The following is a 24959-nucleotide window of genomic DNA, read 5'->3' as shown; positions in this document are numbered from 1 at the left end:
CAATTGTAACCACGGCCCCCCAAGGTCCGGGGGTTTACTAGGGATGGGCGGGGAAATGGGCCGTGCTTTTACATTTCAGGTGGCCCCGCAGTGCTGGGTTAAAGCAGTGGTTTTGTCTTGCACAAAATATAATGGGGAATGGGCCTTACCTAGGGTCCCTGGGATGAGGGGGCATTTGGCGGGGACTTTACCATCAGTTCAGCCCCGCAGGCGGGGATTTTACCCAGGGTCCCCTTTAAAGCTGCACTCTCACAGATATACCATTTTTACAACTGTTTTACTTTTTGTCTTGGAAAGTGCAAATTTTTGCAAAATTTTCTGCAAACCAATGATTTAAGATTGCTGACAAAAAATCAGATCATAGGTTTTCATATTTCCGTTCAAAAATTTATGCTTCATGGCTTAAACCGTTACTAACGGTTAAAGGAAAATGCATAAAACATTTTTTGAACTTATATATAAAATTCTGCGATCTAATTTTTGTCAGCAGTGTTATATATATGTAACTGGTTTCCATCGATTTTCGCAAAATGTGGCTGGTTCCAAGACAAAAAATAAAAAAAAGTTGTCAAAATGTTCAATCTAAGAGAGCGCGGCTTTAAAGCCATTCATGAATTATAGACGCATGCTTAGGTAAATTGGAGTTAAAATGGGCCATAACTCAATTAAATTGGTAGTTTGTAACCGAAGTCAAACTTGACCTGTATTTCATGGTTTTGAACAGGAGTACAAAAATATGTTGATCCATCTATAATCTAATGTATAGCGTGCTGGCATACATTAGGCACATTCCAAGATAAAAAAATGTACCAAAGTTGAACTTAAGCTTTATTTTATAGCGTTAAATATGTGTACCAGATATCATTTTAAGCTGTCAACCCTCCCATGAAATTCTAAGCTGAAAAGAGATCATTATTAAACGCCACCGAAAATATTGTATTTTGTAACCAAAGTCAAAATAGACCTGTGTGATATGGTGTTAAATATTATATTATAATTGTATAATATATAAATAAATCCCTTCACCTTTTCATGACAAATAATCAGGACACAGTTAAAACCAATGCACCAAATGACTGACCCACCAACAACCCCACTCCTGTATACTCCAGCTCCCCACCCCAAACTTTGTGAAGGGTATAATTGTTAACAAACTTGTCAAGGTTTCTACACCCTGTTTAAACAACATTTTTAGCAGAAGAGTCATAAAGCTACGAAAACCCATAAACTGAAATCCAACTTACAACCCTGTGGTCGCTACGTCTTTAAACAATCCTTCAGAAGTCTGAGAGATGCAGTTCCTTAATAATCCACTCCTGTTTTCCATCATTTGAGTATATTTCAAACAAAATAAATAATGATGTTATCACTAAAACAAGTCCTTTTTTTTAAGCTGCACTCTCACAGATTTGCCATTTTGACAACATTTTTGTTTTTTGTCTTGGAATGAGCCAATTTCTGTGTAAATATCAACTTACCCCAGTGATATAAAACTGTTGACAAAAGATCAGATTGCAGATTTTCATATTTCCATTTGAAAATTAATGTTTTACGGCTTTAAGCATTAATTACTGTTGAAGATAAATGCATAAAACATCAATTTTTGACTTAAATATGAAAATCTGTGATCTGATATTTTGTCAGAAGTCTTATACCACTGGTTTCCATACAAAAATTCTCGTTCACAGACAAAAAATAAAAAATAATTGTCAAAAGGTTCAATCTGTGAGAGAGCAGCTTCAGTATATTTCAAACAAATCAAGCAACTGTGAACTAAATGTCTTTCAATTAACGCCAAACTTTTTACTATAATTGTAACGAAACTTACAATCTTATTATAATTATCACTTTTCTAACCAATCATTTTCACCTTAGGTGAACTTCAAGTGTACAAATGTATTTCTCTTTAACACAATGACCGAAAAATACCTCAGATATTGCTTTTACTCATAATTGCTGTTTTGTCAATGTTTCGTAAGTTGCATACTTAAGTTAAATCCTTTATAAACATTGGTCTTGCTGGGCATTATAACAAATACCTATAAGTTAAAACATAGATAACTGCAAACTGTTTGCTTTTACCACCCCTCAGCCGCCACAAAACATCCCCTCCCCTTTCTGTTACCCACAGCCCAATTCTATATTCTATACACTACCCCCACCCTCTTCTGGCACCCCAAGCCTGGGGCAGTCTATTTTTCCAACTGTACCAACCCTCTCCTATGCCCCCCCCCCCCCCTATTTTTTTTTTCCAATTGTACCCCACCACCCACTCTGGACCGTCAGCCCTTATCTATTTTCCGATTACAAGCATGTTAAACCAAATCTTTTTGGCAATTTAGAAAAAAATACATTACTTGCACATTTCTTGGACGCGATAAATATCTATACATCATGAGGAAATAATAATTTTGCGGACAAAACAAAAAACCTGCTATACTAACAAAGGCCCTTAAAGAGCATATGGTCCCTTTTTTCACCATTCATCATTTAAAATCTTATAACAATTCTTAAACAGTATAACTTACCATAACTGAAGCATATTTGGAGCACCAAACAATGAATTATCATTGGTATTTAAGTCCATTCTAATAAAAAGAATGTATTATAAATCTTATAATGTCAGATTAAAAATTCATAATTAAAATTCACACTTTCTTCATTTTATCCAGTGCTTTTATAAAAACTTTTAAAAGTTGAAAATGTCTGTTGTTATTCTTAAATATAATATTTACCACAATAAAAATGTTAGTACAAAATTCAGTTCAAATTTTCCATTTCATTTAAGATTAAAATTTTAGCACCACAGATTATGGGCAAACACAAAAAAAGATCATGGGGACAATATTGCAAAAAATTAGACATAAATTGATTAACGATTATATTTATCAATGTTCGATATACCCCGCATAACTGATTTTTATCAAGTGATCGGTTATCTTATAATAAAACAATGATAATTCTACAATTAAGGAATTCACAGTGCACTTAATTCAATCTAGAGGAAACATTTGAGATAAAAATCCAATACTTTATGTACCCAGCTGACAAATATAAATAGAAAACAGTTTTTGCTGAGCAGTTGTTTACACAAACATGGCTGTATTACCCTGAAAAACTAAATATTTATACCCATTAATCTCTTATTTCTGAGAGGCTTCCCAGGGGATTCATCCCTTACTTCTGAGAGGCTTCCCAGGGGATTCATCCCTTACTTCTGAGAGGCTTCCCAGGGGATTCATCCCTTACTTCTGAGAGGTTTCCCAGGGGATTCATCCCTTACTTCTGAGAGGCTTCCCAGGGGATTCATCCCTTACTTCTGAGAGGCTTCCCAGGGGATTCATCCCTTATTTCTGAGAGGCTTCCCAGGGGATTCATCCCTTATTTCTGAGAGGCTTCCCAGGGGATTCATCCCTTATTTCTGAGAGGCTTCCCAGGGGATTCATCCCTTATTTCTGAGAGGTTTCCCAGGGGATTCATCCCTTATTTCTGAGAGGTTTCCCAGGGGATTCATCCCTTACTTCTGAGAGGCTTCCCAGGGGATTCATCCCTTACTTCTGAGAGGCTTCCCAGGGGATTCATCCCTTACTTCTGAGAGGCTTCCCAGGGGATTCATCCCTTATTTATGAGGGCTTCCTAGGGGATTTTGGTCTGAATTCCAGGGGACTTTGATCTTACTGTGCCAGGGGTCTTTACGCAGCAAAATTTAGCGTAATATATACATTATATAATTAATATAAGACTAGATACAGCAACACACAATAATTACAACAATTATTGGACTTAGTCAACATTGGTCTTTGATACAACAAAAAAGCTACCGATTGTGTGTTCATTGAATTTCACACTCATATTATGGATGCATTCCCCTGTCCAAAAACTACTCCTGTCAGAAATCTATCTACTCCTGTCTTAAATCTACTTCTGTCCGAGATCTTTCACCTTACTGGCAAGAATATTGTTAAAAGAATTTTTAAAGACAATCTATAATCAAGTACCGTAAGAAACTCAATTATGCCTCAAGAAACAAATGCAAAGTAAATAGATACCAACAGTTCTATGTTCCTAAGTTTCCCTTGCATGGGAAATAACTCAACAATAATTTTAGCCAGAGTAAGGGGCCTTCCTAGAGTTACCCATATATAATGTCACTCAGGTAACATGACTGTGTACTATATTTTGTGTATATATCTTAATTTAGTTTATTTTTATTTTAATTATGCTCTACATATATGATGACGCGAAGGCTGTGATAATCATTAAAAGAAACAACACAAAAACAAGTGAGATAGGTATATACATGAATATACAAGTGGGTAACATCACTGATAAATAGAGGCATAGCTAGCAGTACAAACAATCACATGTGCTTACGGTAACATCAGTTGCAAAAGTGAAAATAAAGGTTGCCAAATATTGCAAATCTGGTGAGAAATGGAAGGGATATAGAAGGTAAGCCCCTTGACCCAAAAGCTGGGTCAGTATTCATAAAACATCTTTTCTAACTTAAGTCTCTTTCCTAATTAGAGTATCTCACTCTATTACAACTTAATATTTTCTGGAATACAATATTTTCATTGACTTTATTGAAAATGCATGCTTTTATGTCAAAAACACATACACATATCTTGTAATTTGACTATTAATTTTGTAAGCAATTTAAGTTAGGAAATTAGGAAACGACCTAAGATGTTTAATGATACAGGGAGCCGATTCAAGAAAGATGTTAGCCGATAAAAATCTTAAATTGAAATCATCTTAGTGCCAGTTTCATTATTTTACTACATATTTGTGGTTGAATTTAACTTCAGCACCATTGAAAATGAACACGATTTTGAGGAAATAAAAATAAACAATCTTTTGCCATTTGTGAAGTTTAGGCAGCTTTAAAGCTGCACTCTCACAGATTGAATGTTTTGACAACTTTTTTATTTTTTGTCTTGGAATGAGCCAATTTTTGCGGAAATCCATGGAAACCAGTTAAATAAGACGGGTGACAAAAATTTGACCGCAGATTTTTATATTACGGTTAAAAATGTATGATTTATGCATTTTTCTTAAACCGTTAGTAAAACATTAATTTTCGAATTGAAATATGAAAAAATATGATCTGATTTTTTTGTCAGCAAGCTTATATCATTGGTTTGCAGATATTCACGCACAAATTTGCACTTTCGCAGACAAAAAATAAAAATAAAAAGTTGTAAAAATGGTATATCTGTGAGAGTGCAGCTTTAAGATCATTGAAGTTACAACTAAATCCTTTTCTGAAACGGCCCTTTGACCCTGCTGGTCTTAAAGATGAAAATGTGCCAGGCTATGCCCCTGTAAATAGAAACAAACCAGGGAGGAAGGTGCAGGTGATAAAAGCTTGCTAAACCTACATGAGGCAGGCTATGTGAAGCTAAGGAAACATAGTTCTATAGCAGGTTAGCAACAGAAAAACAACGAACTCATGTAAACTGAAGCGTTCTGTTTATATGTAAGTAGCCTATTAAATTTGTGTTTTAGTTTTGTGCCTAAATGAACACAATGGTGTTAAGAAGACATTCCAACACATGATAAATTAAACACAAAGCATTAAATTATTTCAAAATAAAAGAATCCAATTAATCCACATCAACGTATTAAACAAAATTTAAAAAGCAATAAAATATTCTATTAATGCCAAACCAAGATCACTAGCTTAGCAACACCAATCTTTTTTCCAACATGAGTCCTGTAAAACTGGATATTAAATCTGTATTCTGGCATTGCTTATCAGTTTTAAACTTATTTCATTTTACAATGATCTATTACGAATGTGGGCAGTTTTTTGGACATTTCGTGTTTTGGATGATATATTTACATTTGGATAAGAATCGTACAACCGTGCAAATCTATTAAAATGTCTAAACATTAGAAGAAATGTATTTTAATATGAACATTTTTTTTCTACCAAACTTATAAAGCTGCACTCTTACATATTCACAGTTTTAAACTCTTTTGTCTCAGAATCAGCTCATTTTGGCATCCGTGCCTTCAATTCAGTCACATAAGATAACCGACAACTGAACATAGATTGGTAAACTGCCGAAAAGTTCATTTTCCTTAGAGCATTAGTAACGCTTTTAGCCATAAAATACCATTTTAAATATGAAAACTGCTATTTTGTCAGAAGTCTTATATTACTGGTTTCTAAAAATGTATGCAAAAATTGGCTCATTCGAAGACAAAACATAAAAACGGTTGTCAAAACAATCAATCTGTGAGAGTGCAGCTTTAATGATGAATGTTTGACAAAGAAATTATTCTGGATACCAAACTTTGTGAAAAGTGCATTTGACAAAGCTTCAAGAAGGCACATCATTTCAAATTTCCCAGACCTTGTGAGAGTAAACATGTCAAATCAGGGTGCTCTGAGATTAGAAGAATTTTCACCTGTTATTTCTGAGAAGGATATACGAAGATACGGCGAATACAGCAGATATATGCATAAAGCATGCCAAAATAACGTAATAAAAACAGTAACCTGTCGATGTGAGTATTTTACAGGACCATGTGTTTTGCGGAATGTCGTCACCGTAACCTACTTCCGCGGATGTTCACGCCGCGATTTATCCGGCTCTGTTTTAGATTTTGCTGAGCCTCCTAAAAGCGATGTCTTGCGTAACCTGTCTTCCACCTCTCGTCGATGTTTGCTGTCTTCTTTCTTACGGAACTCCTCCGTCGCCCTTTTCCTGTGGTTGGAAAAAATATTAAATTAATAAATCTGTAATTATAGCAATCCCCATAAAATGTGGAATTATTTGTTAATATAATTATCTTTAAAAACATTTATTTTTTCAAATATCTGTTCAAAGTGAGCATTTGTATTTAATTAATGATAAATTCATTTTAGAAAATGTCTTTGCAAATAATATGTTTTAAGTAGAGAACTGTTAGGAAACAGGTATGGTACCTACAATCCCATTTATTGACATTATTCACAAACGCTTTAGAGCAGGTTTATAGTTTAAATCACATGGGTTGCCGATGACATTACGGTTTTGTATCATATTGTCAATTATTGGTAGTTACAGATGAGTACCGTAAATGACTAGGTATGAGACACACTTTTTTCCCTCAGATTTTTATTTTTAAAAAAATGCCTGCGTCTAATAACCAGTAACAAGCTTTTGAACTTTTTTTCTGAGGTCGATTTCAGGCCGAGCGTTTGTTTAGATTTATGTAGAAAGGAATGTTACTCGCGTCATTTCAATCGAGTATATAAGGGTTTAAACAACAGTTGAAGATCGGGATACGGTATATCGTTTATAATTTTAAAAAAAATATTGTACGATTGAAATTCATAAAACTATTCAATATTATTTTGAATATAACAATAATTATACATGCATATAATATAGCTGTTGTGTAGTGTCAAAATATTTGTTGTCAGTTGTATGATAAGGTGTGAAAATTTGTGCTGCCTGGACTTGTTTTTTCTCACTATTCCAGGTTCTTTATTCTTTTCTGTAGGTGTTGACATTTTGAGAACAAACCCATACAATATAAGGTTTTTGCATAACTTAACTTTTTATTCTCGACAGGTTATCGTTTACGATATACTGTCAGAAAGAAATCTTACAAATTGTCATAAAAGGTACTTTTCAGTGCCATCCAAAAACAAATTGTCACACTCAGTACTTTTCTGTGCCTATCCTAACATGAAACGAATAAAGATGAAACATATTTTGCTTTGTACTATCATCGTATGGTTTTAAAGATAACCATCGCCATTTTCACGAAAAAAAAAAAATCGTCACTGCCAACAGACATGGTGGCCGAAATCGGCAGATGATTTTAACATTTTTTCTATGCGTCGTTTAACCCAAAACATAGATTAAAAGTTTTTTTCTCAGATTTTTCAAGGATATTTTTGCCTGCGTCTTATACCCCTTATCACCTTATACCAAGTCATTAACGGTAACGCCCATTCTACTTGTTATAGTTCTGATCATGGAAAAAGAAAACACTCTGTTTTACTTTTTAGGTGCAAACAAGAAGGAAATCAATGATTTAAATATTTAATTCATTAAATATCTGTCCAAAATCAAAAACAAATCCTTGGATTTCATAGTTGCTGTATTTACTCATAGAACAAAATTTTGTTCCAGTATTAACAATGAACCAACAATCAGTACCTTGCAGCCTCCTTCTTGAGCTGTTCATGCTTCATAAGTAGTCGTTTGTTTTCCTTGAAAGTCTTCCGAACCCGGTATCCCCTAAATGCAGACTGGATTTTAAGGGCAGCTATGTCCTGGATGCCTATAGATAGGGGTTCATGGTTATAATTAATTCCAAGGTCAAAAAAGTTATTTATTGGTGACCTCGTCTATAAGCAATCCACTTACAATAATACTGAGTCTTGGTCTTTGTTTTATCACTACTGTAAGTATAGAGGAGTATAACAATAAAAGCAGATACACAGCTCACACAAAATAACCACCTAAGATTAAACATAAAAATAAGAGCCGAATTTGAGCGTTTTAATTGGACTATAAAATTGGCCAATCCACTGAAGCATGTCTTAGAATAAGAATAAGAATTACAGGAATACCAACTCTTGATAGCGAGATCCCCCTCATTTTAACCTAAAAAGTACAGTTAAAGCCTGGACACCAAAGTGGGCAGCAGACAGTGAAAGATTCTGCCTGACAAATGGAAGTTTATATATTATCTGCTCTGCTATTAAGCTCAAATTTAAGTAGCTACCTGTAATGGAAAGCGCCCCTTGTTCTAGCATGTACTGGGCCACCTCATGGTGCTCTCCCATCAAGGCGTAGTCCAGAGGCGTGTACCTAAAATATATTTATTACATACAAGTCTCAGGTCTATTAGGAACAAGAGCCTCATGCAGTGATTGCAAATGCTCATCTGTTGTTTTGTCAGCATAAAAGGGGCATAACTCAACAATTATAATAGCCACAGTTGTTGGCCTTCCTGTACATGTGTGTGTATTGATACATTTAACAATTGTTTATGGCAAGGTGAAAATAAACAAACATGAGAAAGTGTTTTTGGCAACATGTGTACCAAGTTTCATATGAATATATCTTAACATTTTGTTAATTTTCCCCACGGTTAATTTTTTTGAAAGCCGATGCAAAGCCGACTAACCATTTAAAAGAAATTCCTTTAAAAAAAACATGAGCTCAAAACAGTAACAAAGTAGGCTTTAATATTTGGAACAGCATCCTACCATCACATGACCTGACCACTTCTCACCCTCATAGTAATTTAGATTTCAAAGAAAAGCCATTCGTTTTTGAGAGATCAATTTTTCAGCTTGAGTTGTCCAGTAAGGGCACCAGCTTCTTATCAAGGCGACCCAGGTTTTAATCCCAGCCTAGAGAGTTTGTGAGTTTGGTTTTTGGTTTTCAAGCCTGCCAAGTGGATTTTCTCTGTGCACTCTGGTTTCCCCACACAAGACAAGACCACACTCTGGCACAACATTGTGCCAACAAGAGTGACTTAGTATATCTAAAGTTATCATTGCTTTCTTCACAATTATTGTAAAAATATATAATGTTTAAACTAACTCTTCAACTTGACAGCATTAAGGACATTCTTGTTCTCCCTCTTTACCAAGCATTTTGCAAAGAGCTGCAGTTTTGCCATGAGTATTGAGTTTACCTGTCTTCTGTAAACTCCATGTGATTTGGAAATGTGCGGTATTCTATCAACAGTTTGACAGCGTCCAGGTGTCCTTTACTACACGACCAGTGGAGAGCCGTCATACCCTGAAACACATATGAAATTGTTGTTTCTGTTGTGCCCTTAAAATTTCCACAAACATCCTTAAAAAGTTAAAAAGTGTCTGAACTTGTCTAAAGCCACTGAATGTTTTAGGGCTGCAGGGGTAGATGCCATCAACAGAAAAGTTAAGACACATGTATAAGTTTACAAATTTTCACAATCAAAACTAATAACACATTACTGCCAGAAACCAGATTAATATACATGTATAGTCAAATCTTTTAACAAATAATCAGCATTTCGCATTACCGTAAATGACCGGTTATAAGACGAAAGACAAAAAAATTGTGAAAAACTTTTAATCTATGTTCTGAGTGTTAGAACGCATAGAAAAAATGTTAAAATCTTCTGCCAATATCCACCACCATGTTTGTTGACAGTGACGAAATTTTTGTTTTTCGTGAAAATGGCGATGGTTATTTTAAACCATACAATACTAATACAAAGCAAAATATTCTTTCTGACGGTGTATCGTAAACAATAACCTGTTGAGAATGAGTGTTATTTTGGGGGGGGGGGGAGCTTATTTACCCTGGCCATCGGGTTAAACCCATTCGTCGAGCACACTACGTTTTACAATAATTTTACAGTTTTTAAAAACATTTTTCTGCTTCGTTGATCATAGTGTGGGTGCTATGGACTATATATATATATATATATATATATATATATTAAATTCTACACAATAAGTAAAAATCTACGGTTAAAAGTTCAATATTAAAATAATATCTTAAGATTCTATCACATACATTTTTAAAATGAAACAATTTAGATCCATAAATAGAAATTCTACTAGAAGGAATTATACCCTATGAATATAGAAATTACCAACATTTTAGGCTCAGCCTACATTTATATAAAGAAAAGGTCTAAATAGTAAAAGAATCTATGAGAATAAATGTTTCATATATATTTTAAGATAGAACGTATCCTCAAGGCATTATATTAGCTAGCTACTGTAAATGACTGGGTATTAGACGCATTTTCCCCCCTCAGATTTCGATGTAAAAAAAATGCCTGCGTATAATACCCAGTAACAATCTTTTGAACTTTTTTCTGAGGTCGATTTCAGGTCGAGAGTTTGTTTAGATTTATATAGAAAGGAAAGGTACTCGCGTCATATTGAGTATATACGGGTTAAAACGGCAGTTGAAGATCGGGATACGGTATATCGCAAGATGTTTATAATTTAAAAAAAAATATTGTACGATTTAAATTATTAAAATTATTCAATATTAATTTGAATAAAACAATAATTAATCATGCATATAAAAAAGCAAAGTTGGGCACTGTCAAAATATTTTTGTCAGTTGTACGATAAGGTGTGAAAAATTCGCACTGCCTTTAGACCTGTTTAATATACCAATACTACAAACTGATGCAATAATGGTCATGATTTTTCACACTTTTCAATGTTCTTATTTCTTTTCTGTAGGTGTTGACACTTTGAGAACAAGCCCGTACAATATAAAGTTTTTGCATACAGTGACTTCCCTATTCATTCTCGACAGGTTATCATTTACGATATACTGTCAGAAAGAAATCTTACAAATAGTCATAAAAGGTACATTTCAGTGACATCCAGAAACAATTGTCACACTAAGGTATTTTCAGTGCCTATCCTAACATGAAACGAATAAAAATGAAACATATTTTGCATCATCATTGTATGGTTTTAAAGATAACCATCGCCATTTTCACGAAAAAAATAATTTTCGTCACTGTCAACAAACATGGTGACCAAGATTGGCAGACGATTTTGACATATTTTCTATGCAAAAACTGTATTATTTACGTGTTTATTCTTGAAGTGTTTATTCTCAAAACACCTACATGAAAGTATCAAGAACGTGGCAAAGTGCGAAATTATCGCCACAGTTTGTACTATTGGTATGTTAAACTGCTTAAAGGCAGTGCAAGTTTTTCACACCTTATCATGACAAAAAATATTTCGACAGTGCACAGCTTTGCTTCTTTATATGCAGGTTTAATTATTGTTTTATACATAATAATATTAAATAATTTTAATTGTACAATAATTTTTTGTTTAAATAATAGATGTCTTATGATACACCGTATCCCGATCGTCAACTGCTGTTTTAACCCGTATAAACTCGATCGATATGATGCGAGTGATATCCCTTTCTACATAAATCTTAACAAACTTTCAGGCTTATATCGACCTCAGAAAAGATGTTAAAAGCTTGTTACTGGTTGTACGACTCAGGCATTTTTTTACATCTAAATCTGAGGGGAAAAAGTGTGTCTAATAACCAGTCATTTACGGTAATTGATTAATGTAGAAATATATTACCTCGCAATCGTGAGCGTTGGGGTCTGCCTTGTGTTCCATCAAGACAGACATACAATTGACATACCCTCCATATGAAGCACACTGAATTGGGGTTCGACTGAAACAAGCAGCAATAAGGGATAAATAAATACATTATGTAGATATGTAGGGATTGAAAATTATTTATTATCGCCAACACCCTAGGATGTCATTTTCATCATGGAAATTGGTTATACAGTTAGTAAGCTGAAGGGCTGAATTCATATTGGCGATGGGTTTGGGCGGTGCTTTTGGTCCAAGTGAGGTGAAGCACACTGCCGCAGGGGCGAAACTGGCTTTTAAGAAGTCCTTTTTAGGGCTATCCTAAATTCAAATTACACATGATGATGATGATGATGATAGCGTGTCTTAAGCAAACATGTTCACTAAGTTTAATCAGATATCCAACAACATTGCTTTTGTTAATGAAGGATTGTAAATAAAGATTATGATACACAAATTGTTCATTTTTTAACTACTTAATTGATAGCATTTTCTATGATGGTACAAAAATATACCAATAAAGCTGTAACTTTAGCCACAAGAATACTATAATATACTCCTTCTTTCACGTCGAAGCTATCTGACCCACAAATATGTAAATTTTGGATGCAAGTGTCTTCACATTATTTAATATTTTTTGAAAGTGTTTTGAGTCCAAAAAATAAAGACCAAGAATGACCAAAACACACCACCTTAAAAATTGTAAAATACGTCAATTACAATAAAATTCAGTTGAAATAAAGAGCAAGAATACACTTTACTTTCAGATATTTCTTTTAAAAATTGAGCACCAAGAAATTACCAAAATGATACCAAAATCAAATTTGGTGACCGGCTGGCATCAAAATCTGACATCATGGTTGATGGAGTTTACAATGAGAGTAATTTACTATAATATCATGTAAACCTACCCTGAGGAGTCTTTGATGTTGGGGTCCACACCATACTTGATCAGGGTCTGACAGATGTAGGCGTGGCCACCCAGGGCAGCCCTGAAAATAAAAGAAGAAAAGACAGTCTGACTGCTAAAGTTGATCATCTTGGATAGCTTTATATCTAAAATAAGTGCCAGCATTCAACTAAAGGTTACCATATTCGTGCTCCAGAAGGGGATCTGTATTGTAACCTATTAAAATAGGACAACACTAAATAATTTGCTTGGGGTTTTGTGACCATCTCAAATAAAAACCCATTACCAGAAAGTCAGATGGTCATATCTTTTTAATTAATTGGTAATGACATAAATCAACACCTTTCTACCCACACCTGAAAATGGGGGTAGGAAAATGCACATTCATTAATTGCAGCCCCTGTACTTTTTTGGTCCACCTCTCAATCTAAACAGCCAAACATTCCAACAACACACTGGCTTCTAAAGGTCATCACAGCATTAAGCTGTACTTCATAAGGTATGTTGCAGTACTAACAAGTTGCAAACTAGGATTCCCTAGTAAGGCACAGGTCTGGTTCCACTTTTAGAAGATTGAAGCCCTTCCCAGATGTTGACTATCTTAGGTCATACGCTGGTTCAACTATGGGTATTTTTTCATTCGTCTGTTTGACGAGTTGTTTTTCATTGAAGTAGTTAAGATGGCCATACTGTTGGAATCTTCCCCCTTCAGAAGCTACCTGATTTTCCATCCAAAGCTATTTGGCCAAGCCAGAAGTTAGTCAGCAGTGAGCCTTCCGGCTACTCTGCAGGCAGTTTTCGTTTTGAGGCAGGTTTTACTATTTTGGTGAGGTGAGAAATACCAGCAGGTAATTGAGAATTTTGCGAGGGCCAGTTCTACTTTACACTAGTCTTCATACATGTAGGTCTGATTAATAAATATGCACGCATCTAACATACCAGTGCAGAGGAGACCTGCCATCCTCGTCTACCATATCAACTCGGGCCCCGTCATCTATAAGAGTCTGTACAACATCGGTGTGTCCCATCTCACATGCTCGAAACAGCGGGGTGTGCTTCATAAAGTCTGTTGCATCTATTAAGGCACCATGGTCTAGCAGGTGTTTAACTGTAGAGGCATGGCCTGACAGGGCTGCTGCATGAAGGGCTGAGGAAAAAAACAAATATACAGTCTTTCTAATAATTTTCGGTTAAGAAAGATCTGTGTCTTTCTTTCGCCATCAGGGCAGCATGGTCTAGCAGGTCTTTTACTGTTTAGGTGTTGCCAGATAAGGCTGGCACATAGAGGGATGGAAATTAAATTAAATAGAAAAAAACACTTATTGGCAAATACTTATTTTATGTATTTTGAAGTCGAGTTGTCGTAGTTTATTATATATTGTCAGTACTTGAGCTAATTAATTGAGATACGAATCTTATTTGACACATGTTTCAGCTTAAAGATTATTTTATAAAGACAAATGTTCTGACCATGCTTATATCTTTCTGTAATAACTAAACATGGAATTTGATGTAGATTTCTTTTAGTAACAAAAGCATTGCAGAGCTAACACCAATGCTTGTACTGGTATGTTGTAGTTTTTTCAGTTGACCAAGAGGCATAACAATAATTTGCTAATGCCAGTTTTATGAGCCCTGCTGTAAATATGTGTACATATTGAAAAAACATTGACATGAAAGAACAGACATCTTGTGAGCATGTGCTAAGTTATAAAATAATTACAACAATGTTAAGATCATAGAGCCATACCAGTTCCGCCATTTTTGTCGACCTGTTGTATGTCGACATTGTGTTTGATGAACATTGACACCACACCATCTGCACCCTTGCCCGAGGCCCACATAAAGGCCGACCTGCCCTCGACATCTGTTTCGTCAGTCACGGTTGCTCGGGAAAGGAATACTTCAACAGTGTCCTATAAAAATAATAATTGATTTGTTTATTCACTTAATTGAAGCCTTTTCATTTAAATGTTTTAAATAATATTTTGAACGCTGTACATTTCCCAGACACCACAAAAACATTGATCTGCCCTTGACATCAGCTTCATCAGTTCATGAGGTACGAAAAAAGAAATACTTCTGCTGTATTCTAGCCTAGTAAAGAAATTAAAGGAAAGATAATACATTTTTTATCATAATTGTTTACACGTATAATTATCATCAATGTGTACACAATGCCATCTGCACCCTCCCCAGACTACATATCCTCTAGGTAAGTTTCTGGAGTATTCCGCATGGTTATTCAACACTCATAGACCCTCTAGATTAGTATTTTGGTGTTAACAATCATTTGGTTTTGACATCTTACTCTTACATTCAAGTTATTTTGGGCTGCACAGTGTAGCCCTGTTACAGCCTTCTGATTGGAACTTGCGTCGTCTTTAAAGTAATCCTACATTTATAGATCCACAAGATTAATATTTTGGTGTCTTATAATCGCAAAATCTTGACATCTTGCAAAAAAGTTGTTCAAATCTGCACAGTGTAGCCCTGTTATTGCTCTGTTTGGAACTTGAGTAGTCTGCAAAGTAATCCAATGTTTAAAGAACAACTAGATTAATATTTTGTGGTTTTATATTCCTAAAACCATAAACACTCACATCAAAGTTGTTCTGAGCTGCGTAGTGTAGTGGGGTAGCACCGTTCTGGTCGGAACTGGAGTAGTCGGCATGGTTATCAAGTAGTAGAGAAACAATCTTTGAATGGCCTGTAACAGAAATCTTTAACTGTTTGCAAAATACCATTGACTTCAAAGTGTTTCTTCCATGATTAACAAAGGACACGGTATTCAGTTTAGTTTAGTTTAAACTTATATATTTTACAACATTTATGAAAAAAGTGTAAAACATTATTTTTATCACCCTTCTTGGCAATTGGCATTTTACACGATAGTGTGGTCTGGGCCGGGAATCGAACCCGTAAGCATCTGTATAAAGCTTTAAACTTTAAACTACATAATAAAAAAAACTTAAAGATGCACTCTTATTCCCAAATAAGAAGTAAAAACAGTAAAAAAACATGTTTTAAATTAACAAAATGGATTTATAAATATTGAAAACAATGGTTCTCATGACGGATACTGTGTTTAATTTGAAAGAAAGTTGCAGAAAACATGGTATTGCTACCTTATGAGATAATAGTTGATCACTGTAAAACTTTTAGAACCCACCAGTCACTCAGTATATGTTTTTCACTGTTAAATACATGGGTTACAATCTTGTTATCAGTATTTAATATTTTCTATAAATGCATTATTTAGTAGGTAATTAAAGGATTATTATTTTTGTTATACATGTGTATGTATTGATTTGAAAAACAAGTGGCTCTAAAAATACAAAAAACAAAATCCTTTCCTGGCCCTCAATTCTTGCTGTATAAAGTATGTACCTAAAACTGCCGCCCAATGTAACGGGGTTCTGAACATGTTGTCTAGAGCTGATACATTACAGTTGTCCACGGCAACCTGAAAATAAACCATATAACTGGCATATTAAGAAGTTCTTTTAGATGAACTTGTTTTAATTCAACATTTAAGAACTCTTCAAAAGCTATCAGAAATATGTTTCAATTTAAATTCAAGTCCCTCTCAAAAAATGCAATTTAATTGCTTACTTTTCATTTGCTTTGTGATGAAATGAACCAATTAACCAAAGTCCATCCAAACTCACCAATGCCTTGACAACAGCAATGTTTCCATCAGCCACTGCAAGATGTAGAGCTGTACGCCCCTCGTAATCCTGCCAGTTGATAACACTCGGTGTTGTATCCTGGAATGAAGAATTTCAGTATTCCTATGGGCACAAGTTGGGAACTTGCCATATAACTTACCGTACAGTAATTGTCCAGTTTAACACATAGTTAACCATGAAGATGTCTAAAATTTGATTCACATGGCACATGCTTCTATAACTTGAAGGTTGGCACATGTATGGTAACAGGGTTCAAATTTAGAATCGCATACTCGCAAAATGCGAGCGACATTTGCAAATTGCGAGTGACTTTTATTCAAGCTCGCAAAATTCTGCGAGTGGCTTTTTCTAGACCACAAAATGTTAAAAGGAAAGTAGAATAAACATGAACTTAACTCTGCTGCATGAGTCGAGTGTAAACAGCCTATAAGTTAAAAAAGACAGTAAGGAGTCATGCTCTAGTCAGTTTTCAAAAATAGAACAAATACGGAAAAGGCCGAGTTTTATCTCGAATCTTTCCAAGATGCTCTGAGGCGTGCATAATACAAAGTGAATACAAATGACGTAATCACCTAGCTCAATCATTGGCTAAATTTAGCACATTCGCACACTATATGTAAACCCCATCAACCTTTGAATATATTTCCACCGAACTGTTAAAGTGAATAGACTTTGTCGATCGATATATTTCATGGTCCAGAGCATCATCGCTACATTTACTGTTCCATTGAATTTATTTTAAATTTATAATGTTATTGTTTTTTTAATACTTATAGACTTAATGAAATCTGTACCGTCCTTGCCGAATGGATATAACCCGATGGCGAGGGTAAATATACAAAGTGAACAATGTCAAATTATTGGACACTTTTGTAATCAAAAAGCGGCCAGCATCTGATGAGTCTTTCTGTACCCCCCAAAAAGAATAAGCCATCAACAAGTTCTAGTAGTCAAGTTACTAAGATTGATACGTTTTAATATTCATAATATGTCCTAGGTGTTAATTTCTACTTTAATTAGACAATATTATAAGAGAATAAGGCAAATAATCAAATTGCAAGTTGATTTTTCATTTTGTGAGTTGCCTCAAAAAGCACTCGCAAAATTTTGCGAGTGCGCCTCAAAGTTAAATTCGAACCCTGGGTAATAAGGCCAAAAAAGATGGAATATTGTGCCAAAAAGCATGCTTAATTAAGACTTATATTGTTATACCCTGTTTCACAATAATCAAATAAAAAGTATGTTTCAACTGACCAATATAAGTTTGACACAGTTGACAGCCTCCGGGTCTTTACTGCTGGCGGCCCAGTGTAGAGGAGTCTTCCCCTCTATGTCTGGTATGCCAATGTTGGAATCCTAAAATAACACAGAAAGGTTAGTAAGAAACTAACTAATGTAAGTTTGGAACAGTTCAATGACATCTTGTGAATCAGGACAAGAAGTCTTACCCTCTGTCTGATATACCAATGTTGGAGTCCTAAAATAATGACAGTTTGAAACAGTTCAAAGACGTCCCTAGCAAAATATTGCCTTCAGAAGTAATTTATCACATGGTATACACACACTAAACCAATGAAGAACTTTGATATTCACATGATAACCCTGGACAACCAAACCAACATGGACTTGGATTTAGCATACTGGTACTCTTGTTAAACAAATTGGGTAACTTTCTAGAGCAGTGGTAATCTGATTGAAGTGTGATATCAAGACAAGGCCGTACATCTGTAAGAGGATTACCTGTTTGATGAGCATCTTAACATGTTCCAGGTTGCCGTACGAGGCTGCCCAGTGCAAGGCTGTCCTCTGTAAAAACACAAAAACATTAAAACTTAAGCAAATTTGTTCAACATTTAAATCTAAGCCTAATAATTAAATAAATGTTGATTGTCCTCTACAAATACATATCATTAAAGTTTCAGTGAGTTCATTCAATATTGTCAGTCTCCAAAAATAAATGTCAATGATTTTTCATAATATTGTTTATTCCTTAAAATTTATTCCTTTCACCTGATAAATACTATAAAGTCAAAATAAGCTGTTGGGGTGGGGGTTTGTCTTTCTGTTTGGATATCTATACAAAGAAATTGAAATTTGAAAACAACAAAAGCAGGCCTATTGTCCTATTTGCATCTTAACTATCTACCACATTCTGATCAATTTATTTTGAGACAGTTTATAGTTCTTATGTTTAAAACTCGCTAAGTGAATGAGTGTACATCCTGCTCAATCTCTTACACAGTGATCTCCCCTGACAAGTAGAATAGATCTCTGCCACCATGCCAGGGTGAGTATGGCTGTATTTAAGCTATATAAACTTTATGCAAAGTTTGTTTTTAAAAGTTTTTCTTCTCTCTTTTTGGGATGGTTTTTATCAAATTTCAATTATTCAAGGTGCATTGAGGTTAAAATACATTTTTTATTTAAAATCAAATATAAGTTTTATGGTCATGTGATTTACATGGTGGCAGTGGATACAGTACTGCAAAGGAATTTACACTGCGAGGTGTTTGCATCCTTCTATATATACACCCATACCTTATTCCTATCCTGATCATCTATCTCCCCTGGCAACAGTTGCCGTAGCAACAGGGTCATACACTTGGGTGACTTGTGTCTTGTACAGAGGTGCAAGGCTGTCTGGCCTTCGTTGTCCTTCTGGTGACAGTCAGCGCCCTTTGATAGCACCAGCTTTAACAGTCTGACATTGCCCTGAAAATGTATAGATATTTAAACAACTAGTACAGTTACTTTGCTGTTTTAGTATATCAAGCTTACAAGATAAGACAATGCTTAAGTAGTTTGAAGTATAAATATATTTTATAAGTAAAAACGAATGAGAATGTGTCTTACTCTTCTCTGATCTCATGTTGGAATATAGCTCATTGAGCTAATGTTTCTTGTTAGCATATACCGGACTTTAAATATAGATACTTGTATCTTGTATAAAAAACTTAAATTTCTTTCCAAGGAATGTGATTGACCTGGCAGGTCAAGGAGTGAAACTATTTCAGCCATGGGACCTAGGGGGGCTTTAGGCCCCAAATGTCAGTGGGTGAAGCCCCAAATGTCAGTGGGTGAAGCACCCTGCCACAGGAGCAATACTGGCTTTTAAGAGTCCCTTTTAAGGCAAATTGAAGGACTCTACTGACTTCAAATTTGAAGCAAAATGAAGTGTCAATAGTAACAACAATAAAGTAACAACCAAATGCAACCAGTTAACTATTTTAATCAGTATTTTTTTTATAGTTTTTCAATTGTAGTCCCTGGATCCATTAGATTCACAAATCAGCAGACATGTCTCATCCCTGTTTCCATTTACAAATATGCAACAAGTCAATTTAATACCTTGTGAGCAGCCCAGTGAAGTGCTGTGCGACCGCCTTTGTCCTTTTGGTTGGTCTGAGCTCCGGCCTTCAATAGGAGTTCAGCACACTCTAGACGGTCGGCCAGGACACAGAACATCAGCGGGGTTCGGCCGAATTGGTCACCAGAGTCGATCACACCGGTACCTGTGTTTGCTGTTAAAGGAGAACAGTATTCTTTTAATTTATTTGCTAACTTAAGTTGATTTCCTAAAATCTTCCAAGTTATTTTAAAAAAAAATACCACTTTTAAAACATTATAGTAAAATAAAATAAAAATCCACTTTTAAAACATTATAGTAAAATAAAACTAGAGCTGTCACAGGAGTGACAAATACCTCCAAATGCCGCCTGGACACAGGAATGGCAAACCATTCCTTTGAAAAGAGGCCATAACTCCAAGGTTACTGCACACTGCATCTTCTTTTATCATGCATGTATTGTTTTATTTAAATCTGTTGAGTAATTTAGAAGTTACACTGCTGACAAGAAAAACTAGCCTTTCATGAGTTATTGTCTGGAAACCGTTTCTCTATTTTTAGTAACAGTGACTTTGACCTTGGCCCTACCAGCCCCAATATCGAACTTGACCTGTATCTTCTGATGTTACACCTGTGTACCAAAAATTGTTCAAATCTGTCAAGCCTTTCATGAGTTATCGTCCGGAAACCGTTTTACTATTTTTAGTAACAGTGACCTTGACCTTGGCCCTACCAGCCCCAATATCGAACTTGACCTGTATCTTCTGATGTTACACCTGTGTACCAAAAATTGTTCAAATCTCTCTAGCCTTTCAGGAGTTATCGTTCGGAAACCATTTTTCTATTTTTAGTAACAGTGACCTTGACCTTGGCCCAACCAGCCCCAATATCGAACTTGACCTGTATCTTCTGATGTTACACCTGTGTACCAAAAATTGTTCAAATCTGTCAAGCCTTTCATGAGTTATCGTCCGGAAACCGTTTTACTATTTTTAGTAACAGTGACCTTGACCTTGGCCCTACCAGCCCCAATATCGAACTTGACCTGTATCTTCTGATGTTACACCTGTGTACCAAAAATTGTTCAAATCTGTCAAGCCTTTCATGAGTTATCGTCTGGAAACCATTTTTTCTATTTTTAGTAACAGTGACCTTGACCTTGACCCCACCAGCCCCAATATCGAACTTGACCTGTATCTTCTGATGTTACACCTGTGTACCAAAAATTGTTCAAATCTGTCTAGCCATTCATGAGTTATCGTCAGGAAACTGTTTTACTATTTTTAGTAACAGTGACCTTGACCTTGGCCCCACCAGCCCCAATATCAAACTTGACCTGTATCTTCTGATGTTACACCTGTGTACCAAAAATTGTTCAAATCTGTCTAGCCTTTCATGAGTTATCGTCCGGAAACCGTTTTTCTATTTTTAGTAACAGTGACCTTGACCCCACCAGCCCCAATATCGAACTTGACCTGTATCTTCTGATGTTACACCTGTGTACCAAAAATTGTTCAAATCTGTCAAGCCTTTCATGAGTTATCGTCCAGAAACCGTTTTTCTATTTTTTAGTAACAATGACCTTGACCTTGGCCCCACCAGCCCCAATATCGAACTTGACCTGTATCTTTTGATGTTACACCTGTGTACCAAAAATTGTTCAAATCTCTCTAGCCTTTCAGGAGTTATCGTTCGGAAACCATTTTTCTATTTTTAGTAACAGTGACCTTGACCTTGGCCCAACCAGCCCCAATATCGAACTTGACCTGTATCTTCTGATGTTACACCTGTGTACCAAAAATTGTTCAAATCTGTCTAGCCTTTCATGAGTTATCGTCCGGAAACCATGAAAACCGACAGACCGACCGACTGACAGACAGACCGACCGACAGATCGACCGACAAGCTCACTCCTATATACCCTCTCAAACTTCGTTTGTGGGGGTATAATAAAAAATAAAGTATCTTAATAATTTAATAGAAATCAATTCAATTCAAAGTATACATTAATAACTTTCTTTTCATAACATATATAATAATATTTTTTATTCATATATAAAAATAATATTCTGGGCTTACACATAAGGACTCTTGCAAGCCATGCCTTGTCCCCGTTGACAGCTGCCGCATGTATCTGTGACACCCCTTCAAGCTTCTGGGACTGGGCGGCATCAAATGGGCCCAACCTCGGGCTCTCAAGCTAATAAATAATGTTAGAAATTGTTATTAAGACATTTGTATACATAATAGTAACTGTACCCACAACCAGAGTTATTGAAACTATATGCAAATGCATATTGCCAGTTGTATAATTTCAATCAGAGGGTTGCAGGTGAAGTGCCTGTTTTGTATCATGATGTACAACGTTTAAAGGGGCTAGACACCAGATGGTTCAGAAATCGGCCAATACAGTATTTCCTCAAAACAAGCCGAGAATTGTCAAAGCAAGCTAGCAGGAGGCTGATGATTTGGTTAAAATAATAAACGCAACAATCATGCTGCTGTCTAATCTGTATTTTTCCATTTAAAATAGCGCATAACGGTTTCCCAGTTTAATTCATATCTCTTTATGAGTGCAGATAAATATATGGACACTATTACTTACTGGGATTTACGTGGTATACAACCCTAGTAAATTATCAATTGGGAAAATGCGCAAAAACTGCAAAAGACTGCATGTGTCGTAAGCTATGTGATACATCAGTAAGTAAGATTCCATGCATTGTACACAACGATATTAATTTAATGTTACTTTTTGACAATTTCTTTTTGCAATTATATCATCTGGTGTCTAGTCCCTTTAAATATTTGTACTGGAAAAGAAGTTTATAAAATTTATAAAATTGAACACCAATGTCATAACAAAGAGGAAACCATGCAAATCCATATAAAATAGAAAAAAAAGAAAAAGAACTTGTATTTTTAAATCATTTTACCATCTACAGGGTTAGACACTAATATTTTTCACAAGGGAGTCCCTCAGACTACTGGATCTGAAATCCGGGTAGTCCAGGAAAAAATCTGGAAGTCTTGCCTTTAAATTTAATTATAAAACGTTAAAAAATCTAAAAACAATACTATAATACCCCAGAATAAAAATCTTAAAACCATGCTAAAATACCCCAGAATCTGTCACTTTCAGGAAAACGGTGCAATTAACCACCTGACACCTCGACCGAAATCATTGCTAAGTTATGGCACAAATGACAGACATCCTACTGATAAGCAATATTTGATAATTATTCAGTATTCTTTGTTAATCAAAACGACATACCATATTGCTTAAAAAACATTATGAAATAAATACACAAAGTGCTATTAATTGTTCCTAATATGGGGGTAAGATAAAAATTATTATTGGCTCTAGCTTTAATGTATAAAATGTTACAACATTTTGGGGCGAAAATTAAAAGTGGTTGTCTTAAATTTTGCAACATATACATACTGGGGTATCATCCGAGACCGATGACCCAAGTGTGGGTGACTTCACTGAAGTGTCCCTGCCTTCACTCTGAAATATGAGGGTGTTGTTTCTTTTTAGTTTTTAATAATTTTCCTGGTTTCATTCACTCTTATGATGGTTGTATCAAGTCAGACCACTATTTTGGCAATAAATAAAGTTATTCAGTCAATGGCAATACAAAGACGAGTTACAAAAACAAAGGTTGATACATTAAATAATTTCCAAACTGTCACATGTTTATTATCTTCCTTTTGTGTGGAAGATTTATTTTTGAATATAAAAATCGAAATCCGTCCAACCCACCATCTAAAAAAACGGATGAAAACGCAAAAAAAATAGTTTTGGTAATGTAGCACGCACCTGTACTATCTGTATTGTAAAATCTGAGATAACGATTGGAACTTTGAAATGAATTTTCCTTTGAAACTTACCATTCTGAATTATGACAAGGTGAGTCTAAGTAGAATTAGACCTTAATCTTTCGAAATCGTAAAGCTTGCGTTAATAAACTACCTAAATTCACTCATTTTAAGACGATATAAAATGTAAATATTAATTGGCATTTCATCAAGTCGCCATCTTGGAAAGGTAACCAAGGTGGCTTTAAAACAGACCTTCCTATTGGTTGATTGAACTACCTGAGATTTGTGTCCACGCGTTTCATTGGACGATCGATAGAAAATAACAGCAAGAAAAAATGGACAAAAGATGCTGCTGAAACAGGCAAGAAAACTAAGAAAGGAGGTAAGCTCTAAACAGTTATCTGCACATGAAGTAAGTGTGCTAAAATTTACGTATTGTCACAGACGACATTTGTTGAAGTTATGAAGTTGATCAATATGAAATAATCAGTATACATGTCATATGGCTCACGCCACGGAAGAAGGGTACACAGTACTTAAAGTGACACTCTTATTCAAAATCAATACTTACACATGTATAACAGACATAAATTTTGACTGATTTCCCTTCAACTACTTACTAAATAATGAATTTATGGGAAATATTAATTACTGATAACAAGATTGTTTATGTTGTTGATTGTTACATTGTATTTACATTCATGCAATAAAATATTAGCAAATTTTATAAATATGTTTGAAATTTTAGAATGAAGCTTTATTTGCTTTAATAACTGATGTTTGGATAATTTAATTAATTTTCTGCATTATATATTTTTTTCTGAATGACTTTTCATACTTCAGATACTTCCATATGATTGGGAACAGACTTTATGTGATCTTATCTTTTACAGAATGTGAGGCTTTATATCACTAAACTTAAAGTTATATACAACAACTTCAGTCAGTGTAGATCTAGGATTGCTCCGAGAGAGCGGATGCAACCTTAATTGCAGGCTTTTGGTGGTGCGTAAGCTTATTTATACTTGCTCTCGGGCCTTGCCAATTTGGCGAGTGCTCTGTTAAGATTGTA

General features: G+C 35.1%; 1 protein-coding gene across 5 annotated transcripts in view; it reads right to left on the bottom strand.

The window, feature by feature from the left end:
• The window catches only part of LOC128240286 (inversin-like), a 59219-nt gene extending 35123 nt beyond the window's left edge, over positions 1-24096 (bottom strand). For all 5 annotated transcript variants that reach the window (XM_052956873.1, XM_052956871.1, XM_052956870.1 and 2 more), the window contains exons 1-18: positions 23957-24096; positions 23508-23573; positions 22142-22262; positions 20066-20238; positions 19256-19429; positions 18458-18523; positions 17972-18073; positions 16697-16795; positions 16416-16491; positions 15629-15735; positions 14776-14941; positions 13965-14172; positions 13027-13107; positions 12095-12191; positions 9658-9764; positions 8737-8822; positions 8166-8289; positions 6573-6719 (exon numbers count right to left, since the gene is read on the bottom strand). In XM_052956873.1, the coding sequence (XP_052812833.1) occupies positions 6573-6719; positions 8166-8289; positions 8737-8822; positions 9658-9764; positions 12095-12191; positions 13027-13107; positions 13965-14172; positions 14776-14941; positions 15629-15735; positions 16416-16491; positions 16697-16795; positions 17972-18073; positions 18458-18523; positions 19256-19429; positions 20066-20238; positions 22142-22262; positions 23508-23573; positions 23957-23959 (2003 nt within the window). In that variant the 5' untranslated portion in view covers positions 23960-24096. The remainder of the gene's footprint in view (positions 1-6572; positions 6720-8165; positions 8290-8736; positions 8823-9657; positions 9765-12094; positions 12192-13026; positions 13108-13964; positions 14173-14775; positions 14942-15628; positions 15736-16415; positions 16492-16696; positions 16796-17971; positions 18074-18457; positions 18524-19255; positions 19430-20065; positions 20239-22141; positions 22263-23507; positions 23574-23956) is intronic.
• Between the last annotated feature and the right edge of the window lie 863 nt (positions 24097-24959).

Source organism: Mya arenaria, chromosome 7 (assembly GCF_026914265.1).
Source record: "Mya arenaria isolate MELC-2E11 chromosome 7, ASM2691426v1".
In the NCBI taxonomy this organism is placed as follows: domain Eukaryota; kingdom Metazoa; phylum Mollusca; class Bivalvia; order Myida; family Myidae; genus Mya; species Mya arenaria.
Note: the sequence above shows the minus strand (reverse complement) of the source record. Positions and strands in the feature narration are given on the sequence as shown.